Source organism: Triturus cristatus, chromosome 9, assembly GCF_964204655.1.
Source record: "Triturus cristatus chromosome 9, aTriCri1.1, whole genome shotgun sequence".
NCBI lineage: Eukaryota > Metazoa > Chordata > Amphibia > Caudata > Salamandridae > Triturus > Triturus cristatus.
The window spans coordinates 371,497,952-371,522,311 of record NC_140592.1 but is presented as its reverse complement, the minus strand read 5'-3'; the positions used below and the strand labels follow the sequence as shown (position 1 = coordinate 371,522,311).

General features: G+C 45.7%; 1 protein-coding gene across 5 annotated transcripts in view; it reads left to right on the top strand.

Annotated features, from left to right (window-relative positions):
* LOC146797969 (cytochrome P450 2B19-like) overlaps positions 1-24,360 on the top strand; it is a 500,784-nt gene that overhangs the window by 313,827 nt on the left and 162,597 nt on the right. For all 5 annotated transcript variants that reach the window (XM_085625186.1, XM_085625188.1, XM_085625187.1 and 2 more), the window contains one exon: positions 16,207-16,336. In XM_085625186.1, coding sequence (XP_085481312.1) covers positions 16,207-16,336 — 130 coding nt within the window. The remainder of the gene's footprint in view (positions 1-16,206; positions 16,337-24,360) is intronic.

The following is a 24,360-nucleotide window of genomic DNA, read 5'->3' as shown; positions in this document are numbered from 1 at the left end:
GATTTGTCAGGGAAACGCTGTAGCAAACTGACAGAATTCTTCAGCACTAAAATGTATAACATAGTGCAATCCATGCCCGATGCTGAGACCACATGTGATGATAAAGGTGTCCTCCTCCCTGATCAGACGCTGGACTCCTTTCCCCCTCTGCCTTCAGAATTGCTTCTGACACTTTTCTCCCAGGTTAAAAGCGGCTCCCTCAGAGACCCGGCACCTATGAACATTCTGGTTAAGGGAACACCTATTATCGCTCCTATTGCTGCAGAGGTGATTAATGCATCACTTTATACAGGTATAGTGCCCCGAAATGGAAAAGGGCTATGGTGAAGCCACTGCTGAAAAAACCTAATTTAAATCCTGAAGAGCTAGGTAACTATCGCCCTATTTCCCTTCTCCCGGGAATCGCCAAAATCACAGAAAAATATGTGAACTCTATGCTCTCTTCATTTTTGGACTTGTATGGGGCTCTACATCCCTCACAGACAGGATTCCGCCCACGACAGGGCACGGAGACTGCCCTGGTGGCTGTGGTGGAAGAGGGTAGAAAGATTGTAGATGCTGGAGGCTCTGCAGCAATCATTCTTCTCGACCTAAGTGCTGCATTCGATACGGTAAACCATTTGATTCTGATACACCATCTCAAAAAAGTTGGAATTGGTGGCTTGGCCCTGAAATGGCTCTGCTCTTTCTTGGAGGACCGAGCTTTCCAGGTCTTTGAGGGAGACATGAGCTCGCCACCCCAATCTCTGCTATGTGGCTTCCCCCAGGGATCGTCGCTAAGTCCTACCCTGTTTAATATATACATGGCCCCCCTGGCAGTCATTATAGCGCCATTTGGAATTCAAATGGTAACATATGACGATGATACCCAACTAGTTGTGGCCCTCAACCAAATGACTCATCAGACTAAGGCCCTCTTCTTTTGTCTATCTGAGGTCTATAAGTGGATGACGGCCTCCCAGCTGAAGCTAAACGGGGATAAGACGGAGGTTATGATTCTGGGCAACCCCCCACCCTCTATATTGGAGTCCTCATGGCCAGCGTTTATGGGCCCCCTTCCTGTTTTCAAAACTGAAATAAAGAGCCTAGGCATGTGGCTTGACCAGGATCTGTTGTTCAAAGTGCAGGTGAGGAAAACAGTGGCCACCTGTTTTGGCCTGCTCAGAATGACAAGGAAAGTGCTGCCTCTCCTCCCCCCTTTGGCCAAGAAAATCCTGATTCAGTTCCTGATACTTTCTAGGATTGATTATAGTAATGCCCTTTTTCTGGGCGCTCCAGCATTAGTGATGACTAAACTCCAAAAGATTCAAAACTGTGCAGCCAGATTGCTCTCAGGCGCACCCAATCGTTCTTCTGCCAAACCTTCTATTCGCTCACTGCACTGGCTGCCAGTGAAGGAGAGGGTAAACTTCAAAGCCCTCTGCATTGTACACAAAACCCTTCAAGGGTATGCCCCCCCTCTCCTAGCACCCTTAATTCGGCCTTACAAAGCCAACAGGAATCTCTGCTCTAATGATCTTCACCTGGTTTCAATCCCGAAAATTAAAAGGGCCCGAAGCGGAGGGCGCCTCTTTTCCTTTAATGCAGCCAAACTTTTGAATGCCTTGCCTCTCCGGCTGCGAAGTGAGCCTAACCACCTGGCCTTCCGAAGACAATTGAAAACGCTCCTGTTTCCCTAATCTTCCTCATCCCGTCCGTGCAGTTAACCCAGCGCTGGGAGGCCCCCAGGTAGCCATGCGCTTTATAAATGTACTTAATTTCATTTTCATTTCAATTGAAGGTGGCGTACAGCGTATCATTACAGGGATTCTTACGACATTTTCTTAGCAGAGACGGACTGGCCGCCACCATTTGTTCTCTCTGCTCCTAAGGGGGAGGAGGTGATACTTTCAAGTTTTTCACGTAATGTCTCCAAGGGGCATGAACAGTTTTGCTGAAGAGTGGGCTTTGGTGCGTGCACCGGCTCTGTACCCTACACATGTGGGATGAGATAAAGACTCACCACCCCACTAGATACCCTTGCTGTCTATGCCTCAGCTGCAACCTCAATATCCCCTCCGGCAGGAAGCAAAAGGTCCAGTTTCTGAGATTCTGACACAGTTAGAGTATCAAGGAGTGATTGAGACATGTGTGTCACCAATGAATAACCCCCTTTTTACCGTTACCAAGCCCGATGGGTCGTACCGCATAGTTTTTGATTATCAGCATTTGAACACCCATTGTCGTACTTTTGCGGTGCAGAATACCCATAGTTCTGCTCTTGTAGACAGTCTTGTTCGTAAAAAATATAAAACTACACTTGACATTTCCAATGGCTTTTTTAGTCATAATCTGTCACCGGGAAGCAGTCAATGGCTCGCCTTTACTGCCGGTGGTAAACAAAAACAATTTTGGCGTTTAGCTATGGGCTATAAAAACAGCCCCGGCGTTTTCACCGCACATGTGTTGTCTCTTTGTTAGACAGCAAAGACCCAGATGCGTACTCGTACTTTGATGATATTTATCTCACGGACGACGAATTATGGGCGCATCTCTGCCGAGTCGACCGCATCATTGTTTTGTTTGCGGACTACGGTTGCAAATTCAACTTTGCAAAATCACACATTATAGAGTATGAGTATACAGTTTTGTTCTTGGGCTATGAACTCAATAACGAGGGTAGTTGCTCTCATGGCATAGCTATTAGCATAATAGGTGCATAATGCTCCCCATCTTTCTTTGATATGGTCGATTTTGTGCTGCTTATTGTTTGCTTTGGGGAAAACTTACCGTGCGGGAGGGAGAAGCCGGGGGTATGTTTTGAAGGCCCTCCTCCAGTTTATTAACACTTTCTCTACCCCCCCGTCTGGTGGGGTTCTTTTCTTACTTCTTTTTCCCTGTTCTTCTATATTTCGGGTCTAGTTCCAGGGCGACAGGCACACTGCTGGGGGGGGGGGCCGTACTCATCTGCAGAGGTGCAGGGTGGGGGGTTGGGGGAGGGGATCCTTTAGTCTTTCACCTCCTTTTTCCATGGCCTCCTTTTTCTTCTCTGATTCTTCTTGTTTTTTCTTTTCTGGGATCAGCGTGATACACCTCCTTTGTTGTGACTCGTTGCCTTTTCATGTGTGCCACAATTTCCGGGGTGTTTTCTGGGCGTTCGAGCGGGGGACTGCAGGCGCAACTGTTTATGATAATCTTCCCCATCCTGAATTTCCTGTGTCTGCGCCATTGATCCAATAGATTGCTGTTTATTGCTTACGTCTATTATTCTGCCTGCCTTTTATCGCTGTTGGGAAATTGTTTGGCACCTGATCCTTCTGTCTTGTTCCATTATAAAATGAAAACCCTTTTTTCTCCTGGTGTCCTACCTGCGCTGTTCACTGGCCAGACTGTATTAGCATGAAGATTCTGCTCCCCGAGGTGCTGCCTGTGTTTACATTTGTTCTTTGTTGCTCTGATTGCTTAGCGGCCGGCCCCGGGGGGTTGTAGGCCCATACTTGTTATTGATTGAAATGTCAATAAAGGTTTTTCAAAAAAAATAAAAAAAAATAACGAGGGTAGTGGCTTGGCGCCTCACTTTCTGGAGAAATGCGCATGTTACTTACATTCCTGAATATGCCCAGCGTTTCAAGCCTCTTTATGCCTTGATACAACCAACATTTTCAAAAGCCTACTGGCTTCCGGGACATTCAGCTATCCTGCAAACTTTGCAGTCTGATCTTCTAGAATCTAAATACTTGTTAACACTTGATAACCGCACAAACCTGGTGATAAGAATAGTGCCTGGGGCAGTGGGTTTCACTTACTTGACGTTTAATGAAGGCGACACAGTACCTATTGCTTAAAAATCACATTTATACACTTCTGCCGAGATGCGATTTTCCATTGTTGAAAAAGTCTTAATAGCTGTGCAGATGGCGATCCTGATGGAACGCGCACTAGCACAGGGTACACGCATTTTAGTCGTAACACCGTACCCTGCACTTGAAGCAGTGAAAAAGGCAAGTGTACCAAACTCTAAGGCTTTATATCCTCGTTGGATACAGTGGGCAACTTCTTTGACATCTCCTGATGTCACCTTTATCTTTGACTCCTCGCTACAGAAACAGGAGTTCTTGCAGTATGAATTTGTTCATCCTCCTCCTCTGTCTATGCGCTCACTTGAGGAGTACGATTGTATCATTTATACCGATGGTTCAGCGCAACCGGCTACAGATTCTAAGCATGCATATTTGGCGGCCTGTGCAATTGTGGTAGGTACCATGAAGAACGGTGAGTTCAAGTCCAGTGTTGTGCATACACAGGCACTAGGAGACTGTACCACCCAATTGGCCGTGCTGCGCGCTTTGGTGCTTGCACTAGAGTTTGCCGATCCTAATGTGAATACTCATTGTAAGTGATTCCTATTACTGTGTTCAGTCTTTCAATGACCACTTATTCTTTTGGTCTCAGAATGACTATCTTGATTCCAAAGGCAGCACAATTAAGTATAAGATGCTTTGGGTTCGAGTGGCCGATCACAAACAACATCTGCCACTCACAAATGTTATATATACTCTTGACCATCAACGTGTTGGCAAGCACACTGTCGGCAATAGCTTGGCCGATGAAGCAGCCAAGTCTGCAGTAGGCACGTGTCTAATTTCAGCCGTTACAAGATCCATGACTCAGATTGATAATGACATCTTGGCAGCAATCGCTGCTACTGAGAAGGGTGGTAATTACCCTCAAGGGATCCCTTCAAATTACTCTTATCATTTAAGTCCAGACAAATTTCCATATGTCATAATTAATGATGTTGATGATAGGTTAATTCCCAACACTGACCGCAGACTTTCATTGATAACAGCCACGCATGAAGGCATGGCTTTAGCACATGCTGGAGTGTCTGCGACGGTTTCTATTTTGCAGAAACGTTACTGGTGGCGTGGTTTATATAAACAAACCCGTAATGATGTGCTTTCTTGTGACATTTGTCAACAGATTAAACCCTCTACAGTCACAAGACCGCCACTGACACAACTCTGCATTTCTAATAAGCCTTTCGGCTGTGTATATCTTGATTACTGCGGTCCTTTTTCTTCAGATACATCTTAGTTGCAGCTGATTCGTGCACACGTTTCGTGTGGGTTTGGCCATAACGCAGTGCTGATGCTCGAAATGTCATCAGGGATTTGCGTGTCTTTGTGGGAATTCTTGCATGTGGCACCTTCCATTCTGACCAGGGTCCAGCGTTCGCCTCTAAGGCGTACAAGGATGCTATGCCGTCTTTGGGGGTGCAGGTGAAATATTCGTCTCCATACAGGCCTGAGGGCAAATCAGTTGTGGAGCTAATGAACCGTGACTTAAAGCAACCCTTGACAGCTAGAGTCTTAGGTACTGGCAGGAACTGGCTAGCCCACTTGTACAACATACAAAGTGCACTTAATAATCTCCCTAGAAGATCTCTGGGTGGGAGGGCCACGTACAAAATGCTCTTTGGCATACAAATGTTTGTTCCGGACCTTGATGGTCTAGATATGGCTGCGGCAGCTGCACCCTTTGACGTAGATATTCATTCTACAATGTTACAGGACTTACAAGAAACCCGTGACAGTCTTGCAAAAGACCATTTACCCTCTGCCATTGATGCCGCACTACAGATTCCGGTAGCAGGCTGGCTACCCAGAGTTGGAGATCTGGTCCGAGAGAAGGTGGAGAACAAAACAGAATTTGGCCCCTCTTATCGTGCACAGGTTCCAGTGCCTGGCGCGAAGGGAACTCGTACAGTCATCTTACCACCACTTCCTGGTCGCAAAGACAACAGATACATCTCAGTGGACAATGTCAAGCTACAACATCTGGCCGATCCTGAATAGCATAACACCTGCTGCATCATGTCCAGTGATTTCGAGGAATCCTGTGATTGGCGTGTCCGCACAAACCGACCAGTGCCATCGAGATGGACTCTGTTACTAATCCCTTGCTCATAACATCCACTTCCCCCTGTACCGAGGAGACTGAATATGCTTATCCAACAAGCAAGTCGTTGCCTGGTTTGCAACCAACTATACTCAACCAGTCATGTTTTTCTTTTGACTCGACATCCACCTCATCATTTGGCCCTATTACATTCAGTAATTTTGTCTCCTGGTTTAAACAGACTTATTTGGTCCCTCCTTGGACGTACATCTGGTTGGTGTTGTTCCTGATTTTTTTTGTTCATGTCCATTGGTTTTTTTCTTACTCATCAATGGTCACTACTTACCAGAACGCTCTGCTGCTCAGTTGGTAACTGGAACTTTGGCTCCCCACTCGTCGTCTTACATCATGAAACAGGACCAGACTTTTGTTAACATCTCTGCCTTTGCAGTTGCTGATGGCATAGTCTGGGATGCTGTGAATTTCCAAATTCATGGTCCGACAGAGGTTATTAATGTACCAAATGTACTTCGTGTTTCAATGGGTGAAGTAGATAAACAGAACATTCCTTCAGATGATTGGGATGTGCAAGCTGTGCAATCCTTATTTTCAGATTTGAAGTTTTAGGCTGCCTTTGATGCTGAAGATTTGTATTTGAATACTGCAAATTATGCCGGATTATATTGTTACCAGCATTTTGGACATCACTACCTGCATGAGACTAATACATTTAGAAATGTTTTTTTAATTACACACAATGGGAACATTGCCCATCTCCATTAACAGGCAGCTCCAAATCCCTCTTGAAAAAGTTCACTTATTGTACAGATTTTGGCAGGTCCAATTCAGGGTCCTTTTATTTTAAATTAAACATGTCATCTACTTCCAAAGTGATGTTAACTCACACAAAATTGTTGTATTCCAATTCGTTTACACATAACTTATCACTAGGTGGCTATGAACATTGGAAGGCTACCGTTGATTTGAAATGTGTCTGGGGTTCTAGGTCCTGGCAGGTTCGCGGCACTGAAGCTTTACATCGCACGTGTCTCTTTCCAGCACAAATTCTATTTTTAAATGATTCGATTTATCAAACCACCTGTTTTGGTTTAGCGACTATGAAACAGATGAATGCCCGACCATTCCTAGGTTGGCCCTATATCAGAACTGGAGTATGCATACTGATAATTCAGTTGAGGAACTGCAAGCTTTAGTCCAGAATGTTACGTTTAATATTTAGACACACTGGGATGGTTAGTTTGGCAGACGGCTGCTGATGCTTGCCAATTACGTTTTTATAACAGGGTCCCTGGTTACAAACAAGATAGATTAGATCCACGTTTTGCTGATGCACATTCGGTTACCTCTTATTCTGTGGGAAAATTGTGTCAAAATTGGTTACAACACTTGTCCCTAGCGTCAGTTAATCAACACCTATCGCTGTTGTCCAGTAACATTGACTTAGCTGATTTTATTAAAGGCCCTTCTGGTCCCAGGACAAAGATTTATTTACGCAGCTTGCAATGAAATCTGGAAGCTTTCTCAAATTGAAGCTGTGTCACGTTTAAGAGAAATAGATCAAACTATTCTAGAAAAGGTTCTTGCCGTTGTTGACAATAGTATTAACACACTGTCTTCTCGCATTTACACATTAGATAATATTGTTTCATCTGTTGTTGATATTGTACAATAGGATGCATTTGTGTTGTATCATGGTCAAAATCAGTTACGTTCTGTGATGCAGTTTGCATGGACTTTGCAAACTTTGAAAATGGGGAAGGTTCCATGGAATTTATTAAACGCAACAGCCTTATTTTTACCATTTAATTTAACAGACAAACAACAGTTTATGTCCATGAAGGATGCAACATACACGCTTTTACATATTGAGAAGATTGACCCTTTACCATTCTCCGTGGCTGAAACTGACTCCGCTGTTTGGCTCATCCATGGGGTTATCTCTTTACCATTTTCTTTGTTTAAATTTACCTCGTGCATGAAGCATTACCCAATAGGTCGTTATACACCCCTGGGCAGCGCTTTCCTCCATGAAGTGTGGTCCTTGCCTTTTACATACAGATGTTTGCGAGATGACAGGGAAGTATACCTTATAGGGGAATCTTGTGACTCTGCATTAGGTCGTTCCCTTGTCTGCAAAAACATACAGATACACGGGGCTTGCAATGTTACGGCCCCGAATCTTGCCTGTGTTTTAAAAGGTGTTCCAGTACCAGCTATTAAGCCCATTTTCACGCTGCTTTCTAATTGTAGCTATCTTCTTTTGAATAACGAAGAATGTTGCTCTTGCTTGCCGGCATACCGTACATTGTAACAGTTTCATACCTCATGGTTTGCTGTAAAAATTTGCTTTTCCCACCCCTGCATGGGAACCTCGATACCTCAATTTGGCCTTGCGTCCCAACTTTAAAAATAGACTTCAATAAGTTGAGCAGAATAAAAGCGTTATTGTTCCAACAGGAGGTGCCGCTCACTTGTGCGCGCAAGACATTTGTCCTGCTGATAGCGAGTACAAATTCTGAGATTCAAGCCCTTTTATATACAAACCTCCCACAACATTTCGGTGAACTAATTCATCGTATCTTCAATGCGTCTGATACACATGGCCAAGTGCATTTTTTTAAATGTGTGGGCTCTGGCCTTGTGACTTCATTTCAGACTATATTTGGTGTAATACCGGCCTTTATTCATTCTATTTTTTCCAGCGGCTTTGGAGGATTACCACTATTGCTCACCGTAGCCGCTGGAGACCTTCTATTAATTTGCCTAATATGCAATGGATGCACCGCTTGTGGTCCTACATCACCAAGACCGGTTACAATTGCTGTGCGACCGGATGCTTGAATGCTATGGCACGCTGCCACTGGCTACTCTCAGCGTGGCTTATAGACTGTCTTTCCGTTTTGCGTACTACACTTGCGTGCAACCCGTCTTTTCATGGTTGGAATGCTCCTTTCAATGGGCGTTGGATCTCTGCCTCTCCAATACGTCATCACCCGACCCGGATTACGACCTGTTGATGAGTCCCTTAGTGGCAAATGAGCAAGAATACTCCTGAGTTGGTTTTATGGCATGCGCGGCTGCGCTTGGAGTGTTGGCACAATAGGATATCTGTGCGGCGGTGCAGGATTTCCTACAACGTAGTTACATTGAATATCACGCAAGTTGTCCTACGATGGTGCTAGATGCACCCACCTGTGAAGATCACGAATGCTTGTTCTGGCGCTCATCTTTGCTTTTTTTTAAATTATATATATATATGGTATATGGTTTTTTGGCAAATATTTCTAAGCCTTAATGACATTTTTCCCATTTTTCTCCTATCTCTCTAAATTCAATGGACTATAGATGCTCTTGAACTCTGCTTATACTTCCTGAACTCTGTGTTCGTCCTATGACTATATGCGATGGACTTAACAAAGGGGAGGGTGTAGTGAGGTTATGGATTCACTGCGTACGTTGCTAAGTTAGTATAAGTTAGTGTAAGCGTGGCTGCCATGTTGCCGCTTTTGCACACGTTTCTACAGGCATCTGTTTTGCACAACTCCTCTGCCTGTGCACGCTCACATGAGAACCGCCTACCTTTCACTTCTCTTGCTGTACTCTGAGGCTCTGTCTGCACAGCGTGTTCAAGGTCAAAAAATAATGTGCTCCGTTAATCTGCTGTTGGTCAGTCCCACGCATGTTAGACATAATACTGCCACAGGTGCACTACTGAAAATCCGGTGCTTTTAATATTGCATTCCAGGCATGTTAAGGCACTCAAAGAAAACCTTTCAGAGAAGAAGAGCTGTGCTTGTCCGGAGATGTAACTCTTTACTCGGAGGTATGGGGTCCCCCTGACAAAGCCCAGAGGTCCTCTATAATTATAATAAACTAGTTCCTAGCACGGGGAGGTTGGCAAGGCACATTAGGCCTTTTTTCCACTAGCTTTATAAAGTGATCTCCCCGTTCATATTTTATGGAATTGTAACAATGCTCACTATATTCAGTTTATGCAGTTTGCTGCTAGTATTGGCTTGTGTACTGCATTATAGAGCACATTAGTTAAAATAAACATTTTAAACTATATTGTGTCTCTGGTTACTTATGTTGTGGACAAGTATAAGTGAGTTGATGAAAGAGTGTTCTTGCTCCCGCGATTACTGAGAGAGTCTGAGTTGCATGTTCTAGGATGTCTAATCATTGGTAGCTTCGCTGTAGTACGGAGAACAAATGAGACACTATAGCTAGTCGGATTGGGGTTCCGGGCACTAAAGTGAGCGGTTGGTACACCACTGTACACTGAGGTCCTGGTTTCTTGCGCGTAGTTCTGTATATGTGCAGAATCCCTGCAACAGTAGAAATCAGCATTGTTCACCTGTTAAAGTCCACTGACAAATTTGACACGCTGGTTGACTTGGGGGCCCTGCAGTAGAGACAGGAAACCTTGACAAACTTGTCTTTTCCCTCCAGAACCGACTTTCCAAGACCGACCCCCTTCCAGAACCCCAGGTGGGACTGCACACATCACCACAGCCCTGGTTAAGCTATGGTGAACAGGGTATGTGTCCCCTTCCTGATTGTCCTCCAGCGCCTCACAATCCCCTTCTGCCGCTACATTTCTCCCAGTGAGCAGGTACATAAAAGGATTGGCCAGAGGGGTCAGTATTCCCTTGGCACTGCCCTTTTTCAGTGCCCCTTACCACATTTATTTACAGATTTTAAGGCAAAACTGCGCTATTAATGATGAGCCAGATTGATCTGCTGCTTTTTTTCTTTCCTTGCAGAGTATGTCTTAAAACTTTGAAACAAGTTCTTTTCCGGTGAAGAGACCAGCTTCACATTTTTGACCCAGGCCTCGCAAAAAGACATCGCTGTCTGTGTGGGGTGGGTTTTGGATTATTCACATTGATTACATGTGTGACTGCACACAGAGAAAGGCTTAGTAATGATACTGCTGCAGCAGAACTCATGACATGGCAACAATCTTCAGGCCACCTTCACTTCCCCTTCCTCAAGTTGGAAATGGCTCCAGTTGGCTCAGGGCCACCCTGGTATGGAGTCCCACTGGGAGTTGAAACGGGAGCCAGAATGAGCCTCAGCCGAGAGCCTGAAGATCAGGCTGCTAAATTTGGTAAAATGACCATTCAAACGAGAAACAGAAGAAAAAGTGGAGACATAAGAATAAGACTAGAAAAGGGAACAGATTATTAAATACTGAGAGAAGTAATATTTTGCCCCTGCCTCTGCCTCCCGCCTCCCAGCTGCTCCTCCCTCCCACCTCCCCATATATGGCGGCCGCTGCGCGGTGAGGAGTGCGACCCTTGACCTTGCCTGGTAGGTCGCTCCCCCTCCGCTACAGCGCCGCCTGTGTTCCTGACCCTGCCCTAGCTGCCGCTGCTGGTTGAAGTTGAGGCCCTCCTCCACCCGCAGGCTACCACCTGCGCCTCATCCCTGGTGGCCAGTGGTAGGCCTTAGGTTTGTATTCTGTTGTTGTCCACTCTATACTGCTGCTGTCTGTATCCCCCCTGTGCCTGCCTTCTCCTTGCCCGTTTTCTTTCGCTTTTGTTCCCCTTGCCCGACTGTACTCGTTTTGCCTTCTGTACCCCTTGTCCCCTGATTGTGCTCGTTTTTGCCTCTGTACCCCCCCTGCCCCCTGTTGCTATCTACTCCGTACTGCTGTTGCCCGGTTTTGCTTCTGTTCCCCTTGCCTGACTGTACCTGTCTTGCCTTCTGTACCCCTTACCCCCTGATCGTGCCCGCTTACCTTCCCTCACTGCTCCCGTTCCCGCTGCTGCGTCCCCTGCGGCCCCGCCCCCTCACTGCCCATTCGCTGCCCCTGCCTCCCGCCTCCCAGCTGCTCCTCCCTCCCACCTCCCGATATATGTTGGCCTAAGGCAAGCCCGTCTGCGCCCGTCCATGCCTGGACCGCGCCCAGTGCCAGAACCCTTGTTCTGTGCACCCCCTGCGCCCGCCACAACAACCGACGCCAATACGATGCCAGCACACTCCACGCTCTCAACCCCGGACGGACCATTACCTGCGTCAAGGCTGCCCCGAAACGCACACATGGTCCCTTCACCTGCCGGAACTGCAGCTACACCTGCCTCAAGAGCCGCCGAGACAGCCGCCAAGGAGGACCTCAACCAGCTCTGATGCATTGTACTTAACCCCCGCTCCGCGCGCAAACACGCCGTCAAGCTCTGGGACCTACTCGACACCTCATCACCGGACGTCGCCTTCCTGACAAAGACCTGGATGAACGACTCCTCCGCACCCGACATCGCCATAGCCATCCCCGATGGCTACAATATCACCCGCAGAGACTGCACCAACGGAGCCGGAGGAGGAATCGCCATCGTCCACAAAAACACCATCAGGGTCTCGAGCAGCACTGGCGACTCTCTCAGTACCGCCGAACACATGCACTTCCAGATCCAGACGGACCCCAACACCACCATAAGAGGCACCCTCGTCTACAGACCCCCCGGACCCCGACCACAGTTCAGCGACTCCATCGCCGATTTCATCAGCACGCACGCCCTGACCTCCACCGACTATATCCTCCTCGGAGACCTGAATTTTCACCTGGAGAACAACAACGACAACAACTCCTGCACCCTGATCGACAACCTCGACAACCTCGGACTGAGACAGCTCATCACGACGCTGACCCACATCACTGGACACACGCTCGATGCCGTCTTCTCCTCAAGCTCCCACGTCTCCTTCAGCCACACCTCCGAACTCCTCTGGACTGACCACCACTGCATCCACTTCACCTTCCGGAAACCCGCCGCATACCACTGCACCCAACAGATCCCCCGTCGCTGCTGGGGCAAAATGACCGAAGACCAACTACAGATAAACCTCGCACTCAACCCACCCACCGACCCCACCAAACCCGACGCTGCCGCCCGCAACTTCAGACGATGGATGGATGACTGCGCCAACACCCTAGCCCCGCTGAAAACACCCACCTACAAATACACCAGAAAGAGAGCCAGCTGGTTCACCCCAGAACTCCTAGCCTCCAAGCGCACCTGCCGGAAACTAGAGAACAAATGGCACAGCGAGAAGACGCCGGACAGCCGCGCAGCCCAAAAAGACGCCATCCACCACCAACATCACCTCATCAGATCCGCCTAGAGGACGTTCTTCAAAGACCGCCTCGACAGCAACGCACACAACAGCAAGGAGCTCTTCACCATCGTGAAGGAACTCTCCAACCCCAGCTCCAACGACATCACGCCGTCGCAAGCACTGTGCGATTCCCTCGCCACCATCTTCCACCGCAAGATCACCGACATCCACGACAGCTTCGACTCTTGGATGTCCCCAACAGACCCCGACACACCAGACCCGCCGCACCCTATAAACCACGACCCCTTGACAGCTTGGGCCAACGTGAACATCGAGGACACCATCAAGACCATGAGCACAATCCACTCCGGCTCCCCATCAGATCCTTTTCCACACCACATCTTCAACAACGCCAGCAGCTCCATCACACCCCACCTGCGCAACATCATCAACCTCCCCTTCGAGACCGCGACCTTCCCAGAGAGCTGGAAACACGCCGAGATCAACGCCCTCCTCAAAAAACCCAAGACGGACCGGAAAGACCTCAAGAACTTCCGGCCCATCTCCCTGCTTCCGTTCCCAGCAAAGGTCATCGAGAAGATCGTCAACAGTCAACTCACCCGATACCTCAAAGAAAACAGCATCCTGGACGCCTCCCAGGCAGGGTTCCACAAAAACCACAGCACCGAGACCGCCCTCATCGCTGCCACCGACGACATCAGGATAATGCTGGACAATGGTGAGACGGCGGCCCTCATCCTCCTAGACCTCTCCGCTGCCTACAAGACTGTCTGCCACCGCACACTACGCACACGCCTCCACGACGCAGGGATCCGAGACAAGGCCCTGGAATGGACCACCTCCTTCCTCTCCGGCAGAACCCAGAGCGTCCGCCTCCCCCATTCCGATCCGAAGCTGCCGAGATCATCTGCAGCATACCCCAGGGATCATCCCTCAGCCCGACACTGTTCAACATATACATGGCCCGACTCGCATGCATCGCCCGACAGCACGACCTCAACATAATCTCCTATGCCGACGACACGCAACTGATCCTCTCCCTCACCAAGGACCCCCTCACCACCAAATCCAACCTCAATGAAGGCCGTCACTGACTGGATGAAGTGCAGCCGACTGAAGCTGAACACGGACAAGACAAAGACCCTCATCCTCGGCTCCAACCCATCAGCCTGGGACGACTCCTGGTGGCCCTCGACCCTGGGGGCACCCCCAACACCTACCGACCACGCACACAACCTGGGAGTCATCCTCGACTCAACGCTCTTTCCACGACCAAGCAAGTCAACGCAGTCTCCTCCTCCTGCTTCAACACCCTCCGCATGCTCCGCATGCTCCGCAAGATCTACAGGTGGATCCCCACGGACATGCGAAGAACAGTCACCCAGGCCCTAGTTAGCAGCAGACTCGACTACGGAAACGCCCTCTACGCTGGAGCCCCGGCCAAGCTCATCAAACGACTACAAAGAATCCAAAACGCCTCTGCACGCCTGATCCTCAACCTTCCATGCCACAGCCACATCACCCCCCACCTGAGAGACCTGCACTGGCTCCCTGTCGACAAGAGAATCTCCTTCAAACTCCTCATCCACGCACACAAGGCACTCCACAAGACCGGCCCAGCCTACCTCAACAGTCGACTCTCCTTCTACGTTCCCAACCGCCAGCTCCGCTCCGCCGACCTCTCCCTGGCCACCGTCCCATGCATTCGAAGAACCACCACCGGCGGCAGATCCTTCTCCCACCGCGCCGCCTAGACCTGGAACACCCTTCCTCTGAACCTACGACAGACCCAATACCTGCTGACCTTCAGGAGGCGACTCGAGACCTGGCTGTTCGACCAGTAGCGGCAACAACCCCCCCCCCTTCCTCTTCAGCGCCTTGAGACCCTCGTGGGCGAGTGGTGCGCTTTACAAATTCTGTGATTGATTGATTGATTGATTTGGGGATGATGGAGTAATCCACTTTTCAAAATCGGTCTAAAGATCATAAAAAAATTGAATACTCAGATGTCCTTATGAGGTGCATGGTTAAGAAAACTGTGGACATGAAGAGGGGCAGGCTTGGTTGAATGTGCGGATGATTGTCTGAAATGAAAATTCAATTAGCCTAGTCTGAAATGGGTAATGTACAGATAATTAGCACGATGTTGAAGGATAATCTTAGATAGCAAAAGGAGAAAAGAAATAGCACAGTACTTAAAAGTAGGGATAGAGCAAAATATGGATTTTTCAGCAGATGTAGAATATGTACAGAAAGCCTTTAAAGAGGAAGTGATATACCATAAGAAGGAGAAATGTGAAATATGAATATCAGAAAAGTGTCCAGGCCATGGTACAAAAGGAATCGAGAGGGAAGTAAGTAGGATGAAAGCACATACCAGTGATGAGACTTTGCAAGTAGAAAAAAAGAAAACAGGAAAAAGCAACACAAACTGTAAGGAAGGAAAGAGGACAGAAGAAACAGAAATGAGCAAGTTAAGGTAACCAATATTTGAGGAGCCGTCCAAGACTCACATGTAAAGTAGTGCTGAACAGCACCCACCGTCCTCTCCTACCTGGCAGAAAAACTGAACACCTTGGTTGAGCAACAACCGTAAGTGATGACGTAGGGGACAACTGTAAAGGAAAAGAGTTAAAATGACGAAACCCAGAGTAAGATGTCTGCAGCTGGGCACCAAGAATATGGAACAACTTCCTGCTGCATATTAGGCTTTCACCACCACCATCTTCAATGTATTTATTGTAAATCTAGATACTTGACAACATTGGAATATCATTTTTTAATACAAAAAAATATCAGGTATATACCTACATATATTTTCCTAAAGAGAATTTTTTTCTAACAATGAATAAATAATTGGATAATAACATATGTTACTTTGTATGTTTTCCAACATATATGTAATTGTACCATTCATTGCTTAGATTTATTTTCTTGCATACACATATTTGGAGTGGTTTGCCTAGGCTCTTTTCCCAGTCAATATGTTCCCTGTTACTGGCAAGTCTATCTTGTACACAGCCCCCCTCCACTCCCAAAGTTGTTGAAGGACCTGAATGTTGGCAAGTCAGTAGATAAACTTGAAATGATCTCTAAAACACCAAATAAGAATAGACACCTCAAGCTATAGGACCTAGAGTCGCAGAGTTGCTACAGGGATTGCTAATAATTGAAGCTCATTATCCAAAATATATCATTATTCTGTTTTTGTTTTATTTGCAGAAAGAGCCTGGGTTCAGTAATGAAAATCTGGTGGCATCAACATTTGACATGTTCATTGCTGGGACAGAAACTACAACAGGCAGCATCCAGTACAGCCTGCTGGTGATGGTAAAATACCCACATATTCAATGTAAGAAATTCACCAACTCTCCCAGTAAAGCCAGTTGGTTATGGTAAAATACTTACATGTTCTAGGTAGGCTATCCCAATTCCTAATAAGAAGATTGTGGTGAAGGTAAATACAGTTGTGCTTTTTCATTCTGCCAAGAATGCTCCATGATAAATAATGAAGTGTCATGTATAGGCTATCTAATTTATGTTTAAACCTATAATAACTGATAAAACCCCACTGAAAGAGAAACAGCCCTCATCAGTGTACATATATAAACACTGATAAACACCTGCACAAACACAAACTAAAATGCATTCAAATACAGGAAAGTGAGAGAGAATGAATCAATGTTAATTCTTTCTAAAGGGGCAAGCACAATGGGCTCGATTCACAGAACTAACTTAAGACAAAATCCTAAACTTACTACCATTTTAGTATTCACAGAAAGCACTTACTCATTTTGGTATTCACAGAAGGCACTTACTCATTTCGGTATTCACAGAAGTTAGGAGACCTAACTTTAGGACTCACTTTACTACTCCTAAACTGAGAAAAATCCTAACTTTAAGACTTTCGGTATTTATAGAAGGCATTTAGGAGTCCTAAAGTTAGGACTCCTAACTTCTGTGAATACCGAAATGAGTAAGTGCCTTCTGTGAATACCAAAATGAGTAAGTGCCTTCTGTGAATACCAAAATGGTAGTAAGTTTAGGATTTTGTCTTAAGTTAGTTCTGTGAATCGGGCCCCAAGTAACTTTGTCATACAATGTAGCAGCAAGAAAGACTGGTTTAGGATTATTCTGCTTGAGTTTTGCTGTTTAGGAATGTCACTAAAATATTGTTTCTTCTTCCTTTCGTTTCCTCCAGTTTTTATGCCTGAATTAAAGGTGCAAAAGGTGCAGGGTTTTGAAGCATGTTTTAGATCTGATTGAATTACTCTATACACTTTAAAGCATCTGGGGCTATATGTAAGTACAACTGGTCGCAAAATACTGATCGCAATTTCCAACCAGTAATTTTGCAACCAGTGTGCTAATTTACGAAGCGACCTATGTACTAATAGGTCGTTTTGCAAATTACTGATTTGTAATGGGTCGCAATTTGACCTACCTCATAAATATTAATGCTGTAGGTCGTAATTTGTGACCCATTAGGAATTGAGGTCAGCCGACCACCATGTCTGTGAGTGTTTTTTAATAAAGCAATCTTTTTTTAAGATGCAGCCCGTTTTCCTTAAAGAAAAACAGGATGCATTTTAAAAGAAAAAAATTAACTTTGCAGTTTCATTTTTAAGAGTAGTACCGCTACTCTTAAACAATATTTTTATTTACATTCTTAAAAGGGGAAGGGATCCCCAGGGGACAAGTTTTAAACTGGTAGTTAAGTATTACCGGAATTCAGTGGTAAAACAGTCATTACAAAATCAGTATGTATTCTCAAATCCAAACTGCGTTTCGGTAACATATTATTGAAACACATTTTAGATTGACACATACCAAAATGCATTTTTGCAGTCGCAAACAGCCCAATTCTACGAATCAGGCCGCTTCCGACCGGTAAAATGCATGATACATCTAGCCCCTGGAATATTAAAATCATAGTTGAACTATTTTCAGTGTTCAATTCTGCCACTGATTGGTTAAATGTCTGGCTTATAAGAATCTTGGCCAGTATGTATCATCACATTTACCCACAGACTCAGAATGGGAAAAATTGTTTGATGCATCAACCCCGTTTTCTCGCAAGTCAATATTGATAGTAGGTCAACTGCCAAACACGCTAAGCTTTAAATATTCAAACCAAGAATGTGTAATGACAGGTACTTTGAAAAGAGTGATGTTACTATGCACATGGGTTAGTGCTAAAAACATGACACAACACTTTCCATATACCAACATTAGTAATCTGGCTCTATATACTATACCAAAGTAAGGTATAGTGTGCACAGAGATCAGGGAGTCCCAGAGGTATAGCAGAGGAGGCTAAATTAGGTAAGTACTAACAGATAAATAGTTTTGAGGTTGAACCAAACCCCGTTAGCGATCACAACCCACTTACTGTCTCCCTGCATGTAATGGCACAGGAGGGTAAGGGTGATGACTGCCCACTCCAGTATAACCACAACCAAGGGGTGAGATTAAATTGGAGTAAAATAAATCCCTCACAATTTGAGGAGAATATTGTCAAAACTAATTTAAGCCAAATTATGGCATGTTTATTCCATGACTCTCATCCAGATGTGGTCACACAGGACTTTGAATTCATTTGTAAAGATGTTGCCAAAAACCAGATAAAAGCAGTGAGAAGAAGGGAACCTTAGGAAACAAGATGGTTCAACGCAGAGTGTTCAGGGGCACAAAAAGATCTTAAGAAAGCCTTGCATACAATCCCCCAGGACAAAATTCTAATTAAAATGCAAGACAGACCTACAAACGTGTAATTGGGCAGAGGAAGGATGGACTGAGAAGTCTAGCCTGGGAAGACCTTGAAAGAGCTAGAATTCTTAAGGATTCCAAGAGTTTCTGGGAAGTCATAAATCACCCCCTTTTCTCGAATGATGTAAGGAGTATGGATTTGACAATTGCGTGGGAAGTTTGGGAATCTCATTTCACAAACATATTCAATACAAATGGCATTTCACCACAAGAGCAAAGAGATGAAATAGTAATTAATTTACAAACTGCATTCCAACTTAGCTCTTCCCTGACTTCATGTGAGGTTGAGGATGCTTTAGCAAAGGGTATTTTTTCGAAAGCCCCAGGTCCTGATGGGGTACCCTTGGATTTGTTTAAAAGCAATCCCCAATTATGGGCACCCTTGATGGCTAATGTTTTTGAAGCGGTAATAGTGGGTCGTAGTCCATCATCATGGAAAGAGGCAGTAGTGGTACTGGTCTATAAAAAAGGTAACAGGAATAAACTTGTATGCTACAGACCTATTTCATTAATCGATGCCACATGTAAAGTCCTGGGGGGGTTATTCTTGTACGCCTGGAGTCATGGGCTAATGCCTCAGGACTCATATATAACACACAATATGGCTTCAGGAGGGGTATGGGAACAAATGAACACTGCCTCAACTTGTCCCTGATTATGGGTAAGTACATAAAGGCCAGGAAGGGGTCAATCCACCTGGACTTCATGGGTTTAGCCAGTGCTTTCGATACAGTAAATCCGGGGACGTTGTGGACACTGATGGAGAAAATGGGCTTTGAGGAAGCCCTTATTACACTGCTGCGCAGGTTGCATGAGTCTACCACTGTTTCCATTCGTTATGGTCCTGGGGGAGAGATGACTAGGCCTATTGCCTCTACAGAGGGGCTCTGCCAGGGTTGTATTCTGGCCCCTTTTTTATTCCTTTTATATACAAATGGTTTGGAGTCATTTTTGTAAGAGCAGCAACTAGATTTACCAAGCATAGGTGGCAAATCGGTTCCCTTGTTGTCATATGCTGATGACACAGTTCTGATGGCTTTAACGGCCAACAGCCTCCAAAAAGCCTTGGATGCTTTTACTGATTTATTGATGGCATTGGACCTAAAAGTAAATTTCAGCAAATCTTTTATTATGGTATGTGGTCCTAACCAAACCGAAACAAGGAAATTTGTTGGGAAGGAAAAGATCATTGACAAGGTGTCCAATTTTACTTATTTAGGGAATGTTTTTAATAACAAATTGAATTGGGACCATCTGATTGTGGCTAGGGTCCAACACACTAGCAGAACAGTAGAGGGCCTATTCCACTTTGCTTGCAAGCTGGGACATAAGCCGGCAGCGGAAATGATAACCCTATACAAATCAAAATGCCTATCAGTGGCTACCTACGGGGCAGGAGTGTAGGGACATAATAAAAGTACCCAGTTACAAACTTTGGAAAATATTTTTTTTTAAAGATTGTTGATGATAACTTAGTGCTCCTATTCATTTTTGTCAAACAGAAGTGGGGTTGTATTTTGTAGAAGGTAGAATAAATATCACCCCAGTGATTCTCTGGGCAAATATTTGGACCTCAGAGGACCTATTATTCTCAAGGAGTATTATTAGAGACTGTATGAACCTTGAAAAGGCTCTGGCTATCCCCTGGCTCCGTTATGTCAAAGATAATTTTAATAAGATTGGCTTAGGGCACTATTATGATAATCCTGATAGCATTCAATCTAACATGAAATTGATTATAAAAAATGCATATTATGCTGAATTAAGTACATCCAAACTGCATCACGGAATACGAGGCTTTGTAGATGAGTGCCTAAACCATCAGCAATTTTACTTGTCTTTTACTATGCATGTACAATCGCATTTCCTTATGACTAGATTTCGTCTTTGCACGTTGCACTTTCTTGTGGCTTTTCCTAAACAGGCAAGTTGGTGTGAGAGACTGACTGCCTGCCCTTGTAATAATTCAGCCCACCAAAGCACTATGCACTTCATGCTGTTTTGCACACTTTATAAAGATCCAAGGGCGCGCTTTATCAAGCCTGTTCCGAGCGAAATTCGCCCCTGTTCTTATCAGGATGGTTTTAATTATTTACGATCATTATCTACTGCTGCTATTAGTACCGCTGTGCTTAACTTCTTTAGAACTGCTCTTTTAATTAGGAAAAGCTATGAATTGTAAGAGGTAATCAAGTTTTAACTGATTTTACAGTTTTATTTATGTTGTATTGATGTGTTTGAAAATGATAGGATGTATTAATTTTATTAATATAGAACTTGTGCTGGGGAGCACGAGCCATGGAGGAGAATGTTTTTTTTTAAGGCAAATTGTACATTGTTTTAAAATTTTAAACCTTGAGCCTATATATGTCTATCAAGCCTAACTTTTGTATACGTTTTCTTATGAATACATAATTATTTTATGAATGTATGCAAAACTTTTATGATTCGAATTAATCGAATAAAGTTATTTGACTTGACTTGTAAGTACTAACAGCTCTCTTTATGGTAATGTGGGCCAGCAGTTAGGCTTATCCAGAGGGTGTATTACGCATTTATTGTATTCACTCAGTCAAGACTGATGAAAAAAGTATACTTGTGTTTTATTTCTAGAACCAAGCAGGACTTGGCATAGGTAGGTAAAATATACTTGGAATGCAGGATTTCACAGTGAAATGCAGTTATGATTGAATTTTACAATAGTTACAGTTTGGTATTGATTCAGAAAGCAGTTTGCATTATACAATATTTACTTTTTTAATACAATACTTTGTAGTTACTTTTAGGTTAATTTGAGTACTGGGGGTGGTATGCCTAGATACCACCCTCAAGGATCTCACAATACAAAAAAGAATTTTTATACTTTGCAGTTTAGTTATCTTTTCTCCATACAAACATTAGTCCAAAACTTAAAACATTTTAAATCTGATAACAGGGGTTCCTATCGGAGAATACATTTAAGCGGTTTCTCAGGTAAGTACACGACTTACGAGTGGGAGTTTTGGGGGTTAGGACCAAGGTTCCCTAAGGTCTAGCTAGGCACTCGAGTTGCACCACCAGCGGCTCTGGGGCAGCCAGGTGCAGAGTGCAGGGGCCCATTGTTACCCTAGGGGGCCTTTGGTTAGGGGCTGCCTATGAGCAGGCACTCGAGTGTGGGAGCAAAGCTCCTGGGGTTAAGGTCAGCACTGCAGGGGCTAATTATCAGAACAGAAGCTGCAACACCAGCAGCACTTGGGCGGCCGGGTGTAGGGTGCCAAAATGGCGCCGGGGACCATGTGCTTTTCAATGGAGACCTTCAGTTCGGAGAAGTTGCTGCAGGCTCCGGCAGGGAGGATTCCTGAAGGCGACCACCAGCTGGAGAGGCAAGTTGGGATCTTCGGGGATCCTGAGCACAGTCGGTTGGGCCACCCAAGGCTGTGGGGCGTTGGGTGCAGGGGTGTCTTCGGGTGTCACATTTTCTTACCAGCTCCGGTCATGGTCGGAGGACCCTTCAGGTTGAGGCTGCAGGCATCGCGTTGAGGCATGAGGGAGGTCAGGGATCTCAATATCCCAGGTCAGGGTCACTGGGAAGACCTCCTCATGGTGTTAGGCCACTAGAACTTGGGCCATGGGCGTCAGGTGCAGAGTTGTGAAAAATCGCGGAGTCACCCGAATCCGGAGTCTGGTTTTGGAGTCTTTGTTGAGCAAATCCGGTGCTCACAGTAGACAAAGTCTGTAAGGTTAGTGCAGGGCGGGTCCGCCGGGCTCTGGGGGGCTGCTGGACATGCCGGTTTCATTGCTGTCGGCAGATCGGAGTCGGGACAGGCCATAGGGGCTGGGGCCAAAGCAATAGGAGTCCTCTTCTTCCTGGGTCAGCATGGGTCTTTGGTCCTTCTTTCTTTCTCGAATCTGAAGAGGAAAGGTTCAGGGTTGCTCCTAAATACTAGATTTAGAGGCATTTAAAGGGGTCTGTAGGTCAGGACCAATGGGTCTCTTCTTTGCGGTGGGTACACCCCTTACTATGCCACCCTGCGGTGGGAGGGGGGCATGTGCCTCTTCCTGATTGGCTGGGTCCCCTAATCTTCAAGATGGAGGGAACTGAGATGTGTGCTTCACCTCGCCTCCCCACCTGAGGGGGGGGTTTGGCAAATGTGGTCACACCGCTCCTCCAAGCTTGGTGTTCACGCTGATTATCCCGCCCAACAGTGGGGGCAGAACGGGTGGCAGCCAGTTGCTGGGGGCAGGAAATGGCAGGGACAGATCACAAAGGCGGCAGGCCTTTGAAGATTCCCCTTCGGGAACCCAGCCCATCCTGGGGGAGGGGGCATTACACCTCTGCCCAGGATGTGCTTTGTTTCTGGACCCAGAGAGTGGAGCATCTCTACCCAGGGGTCCCAAAACCTGTCTGGTGATGGCAAATTGCGGGCAGTCATTCAGGAACCACACCAGGGCTGGTTGAGTTTCAGGAGGCATCTCTAAGATGCCCTCTGAGTGTATTTTACATGAAATCCCACACTGGAATCAGCGTGGGTTTAACGTACTGAGAAGTTTGCTACCAAACTTCCAAGTTTTTAGTAAAGCCATTATGGAGCTGTGGAGTGGGTAATGTCTAACTCCCAGACCATATACTCTTTATGGCTTTACTACACTTACAATGTTTAAGAATGGACCTGGAAACTGTGGGGACACAGGGCTAGTGCACTCTGCTAGGGATGTGACTTACCTAGGCCTCATACAGTGAGTTGTAGGCCTGGCACACAGGGAGGTGTGCCATGTCGACTCTTCACTTTTCTCTGCACCAAAACACGCAGCCTGCAATGGCAGTGGGTGGGTGTTACTGTATAGTGCCCCTAAGGGTGACACAATAGGTGCTGCAGCCATTAGGGGCCTTCCCTGGTCACAGTGTCCTTGGTACACATGGTATCTTTTACAAGGAGCTTACATGTGGCCAGAGATGTGCTAATTGTGGGTACAAAGGGACAGTTTTGGGAAAGAGCACAGGCCTTGGGAACCTGATTGGCAGGGCCCCAGGGCACATTGAGTCAGGTTGCATTAGATGTCAGGCAAAAGGTGGTGGGTAACCATGCAAAAAGGGGCACTTTCCTACACCAACACAATTCATAACTACAAGATGTCCCATTGTTATTTGTGATACTTTCAGCTAATTCTGGTCTGTTAAAAGATCAGGACTGACATAAAATAAGACATTTGCCAGGCAGGCACTCAGCATCTATGAACGCCCACACAAAAGCAGCACTGCCACCTTAATCTAGTCAGGCAAAGAGTGCAGTAAAGCAGTGGCAAGCATGCTTAAAGCATCATGTTTTAGTTTTCTCAGATTGCAGGATTGCATATAAATATGTTGCAAATCAAAATGTTAAATGTTTCACAGGGTACTCTGCTGTTTGCAGGGTTGACCAATACTACATTATCATAATATTCAGTAAGGAGTAGGTGAAAATCCTCCAACTGTGTGTAGGGATTTGTTTTATTTAAAAATTTGAATATAGCACTCTGACATTTCAATTGATTAATAGCAGCGTAAACCAGACAGGGTCCTGACACAGTGAGTGTGAGAGGAAATGAGATGTGAGAAGATGTAATTAGATGTGAGTGTGCAATACACAG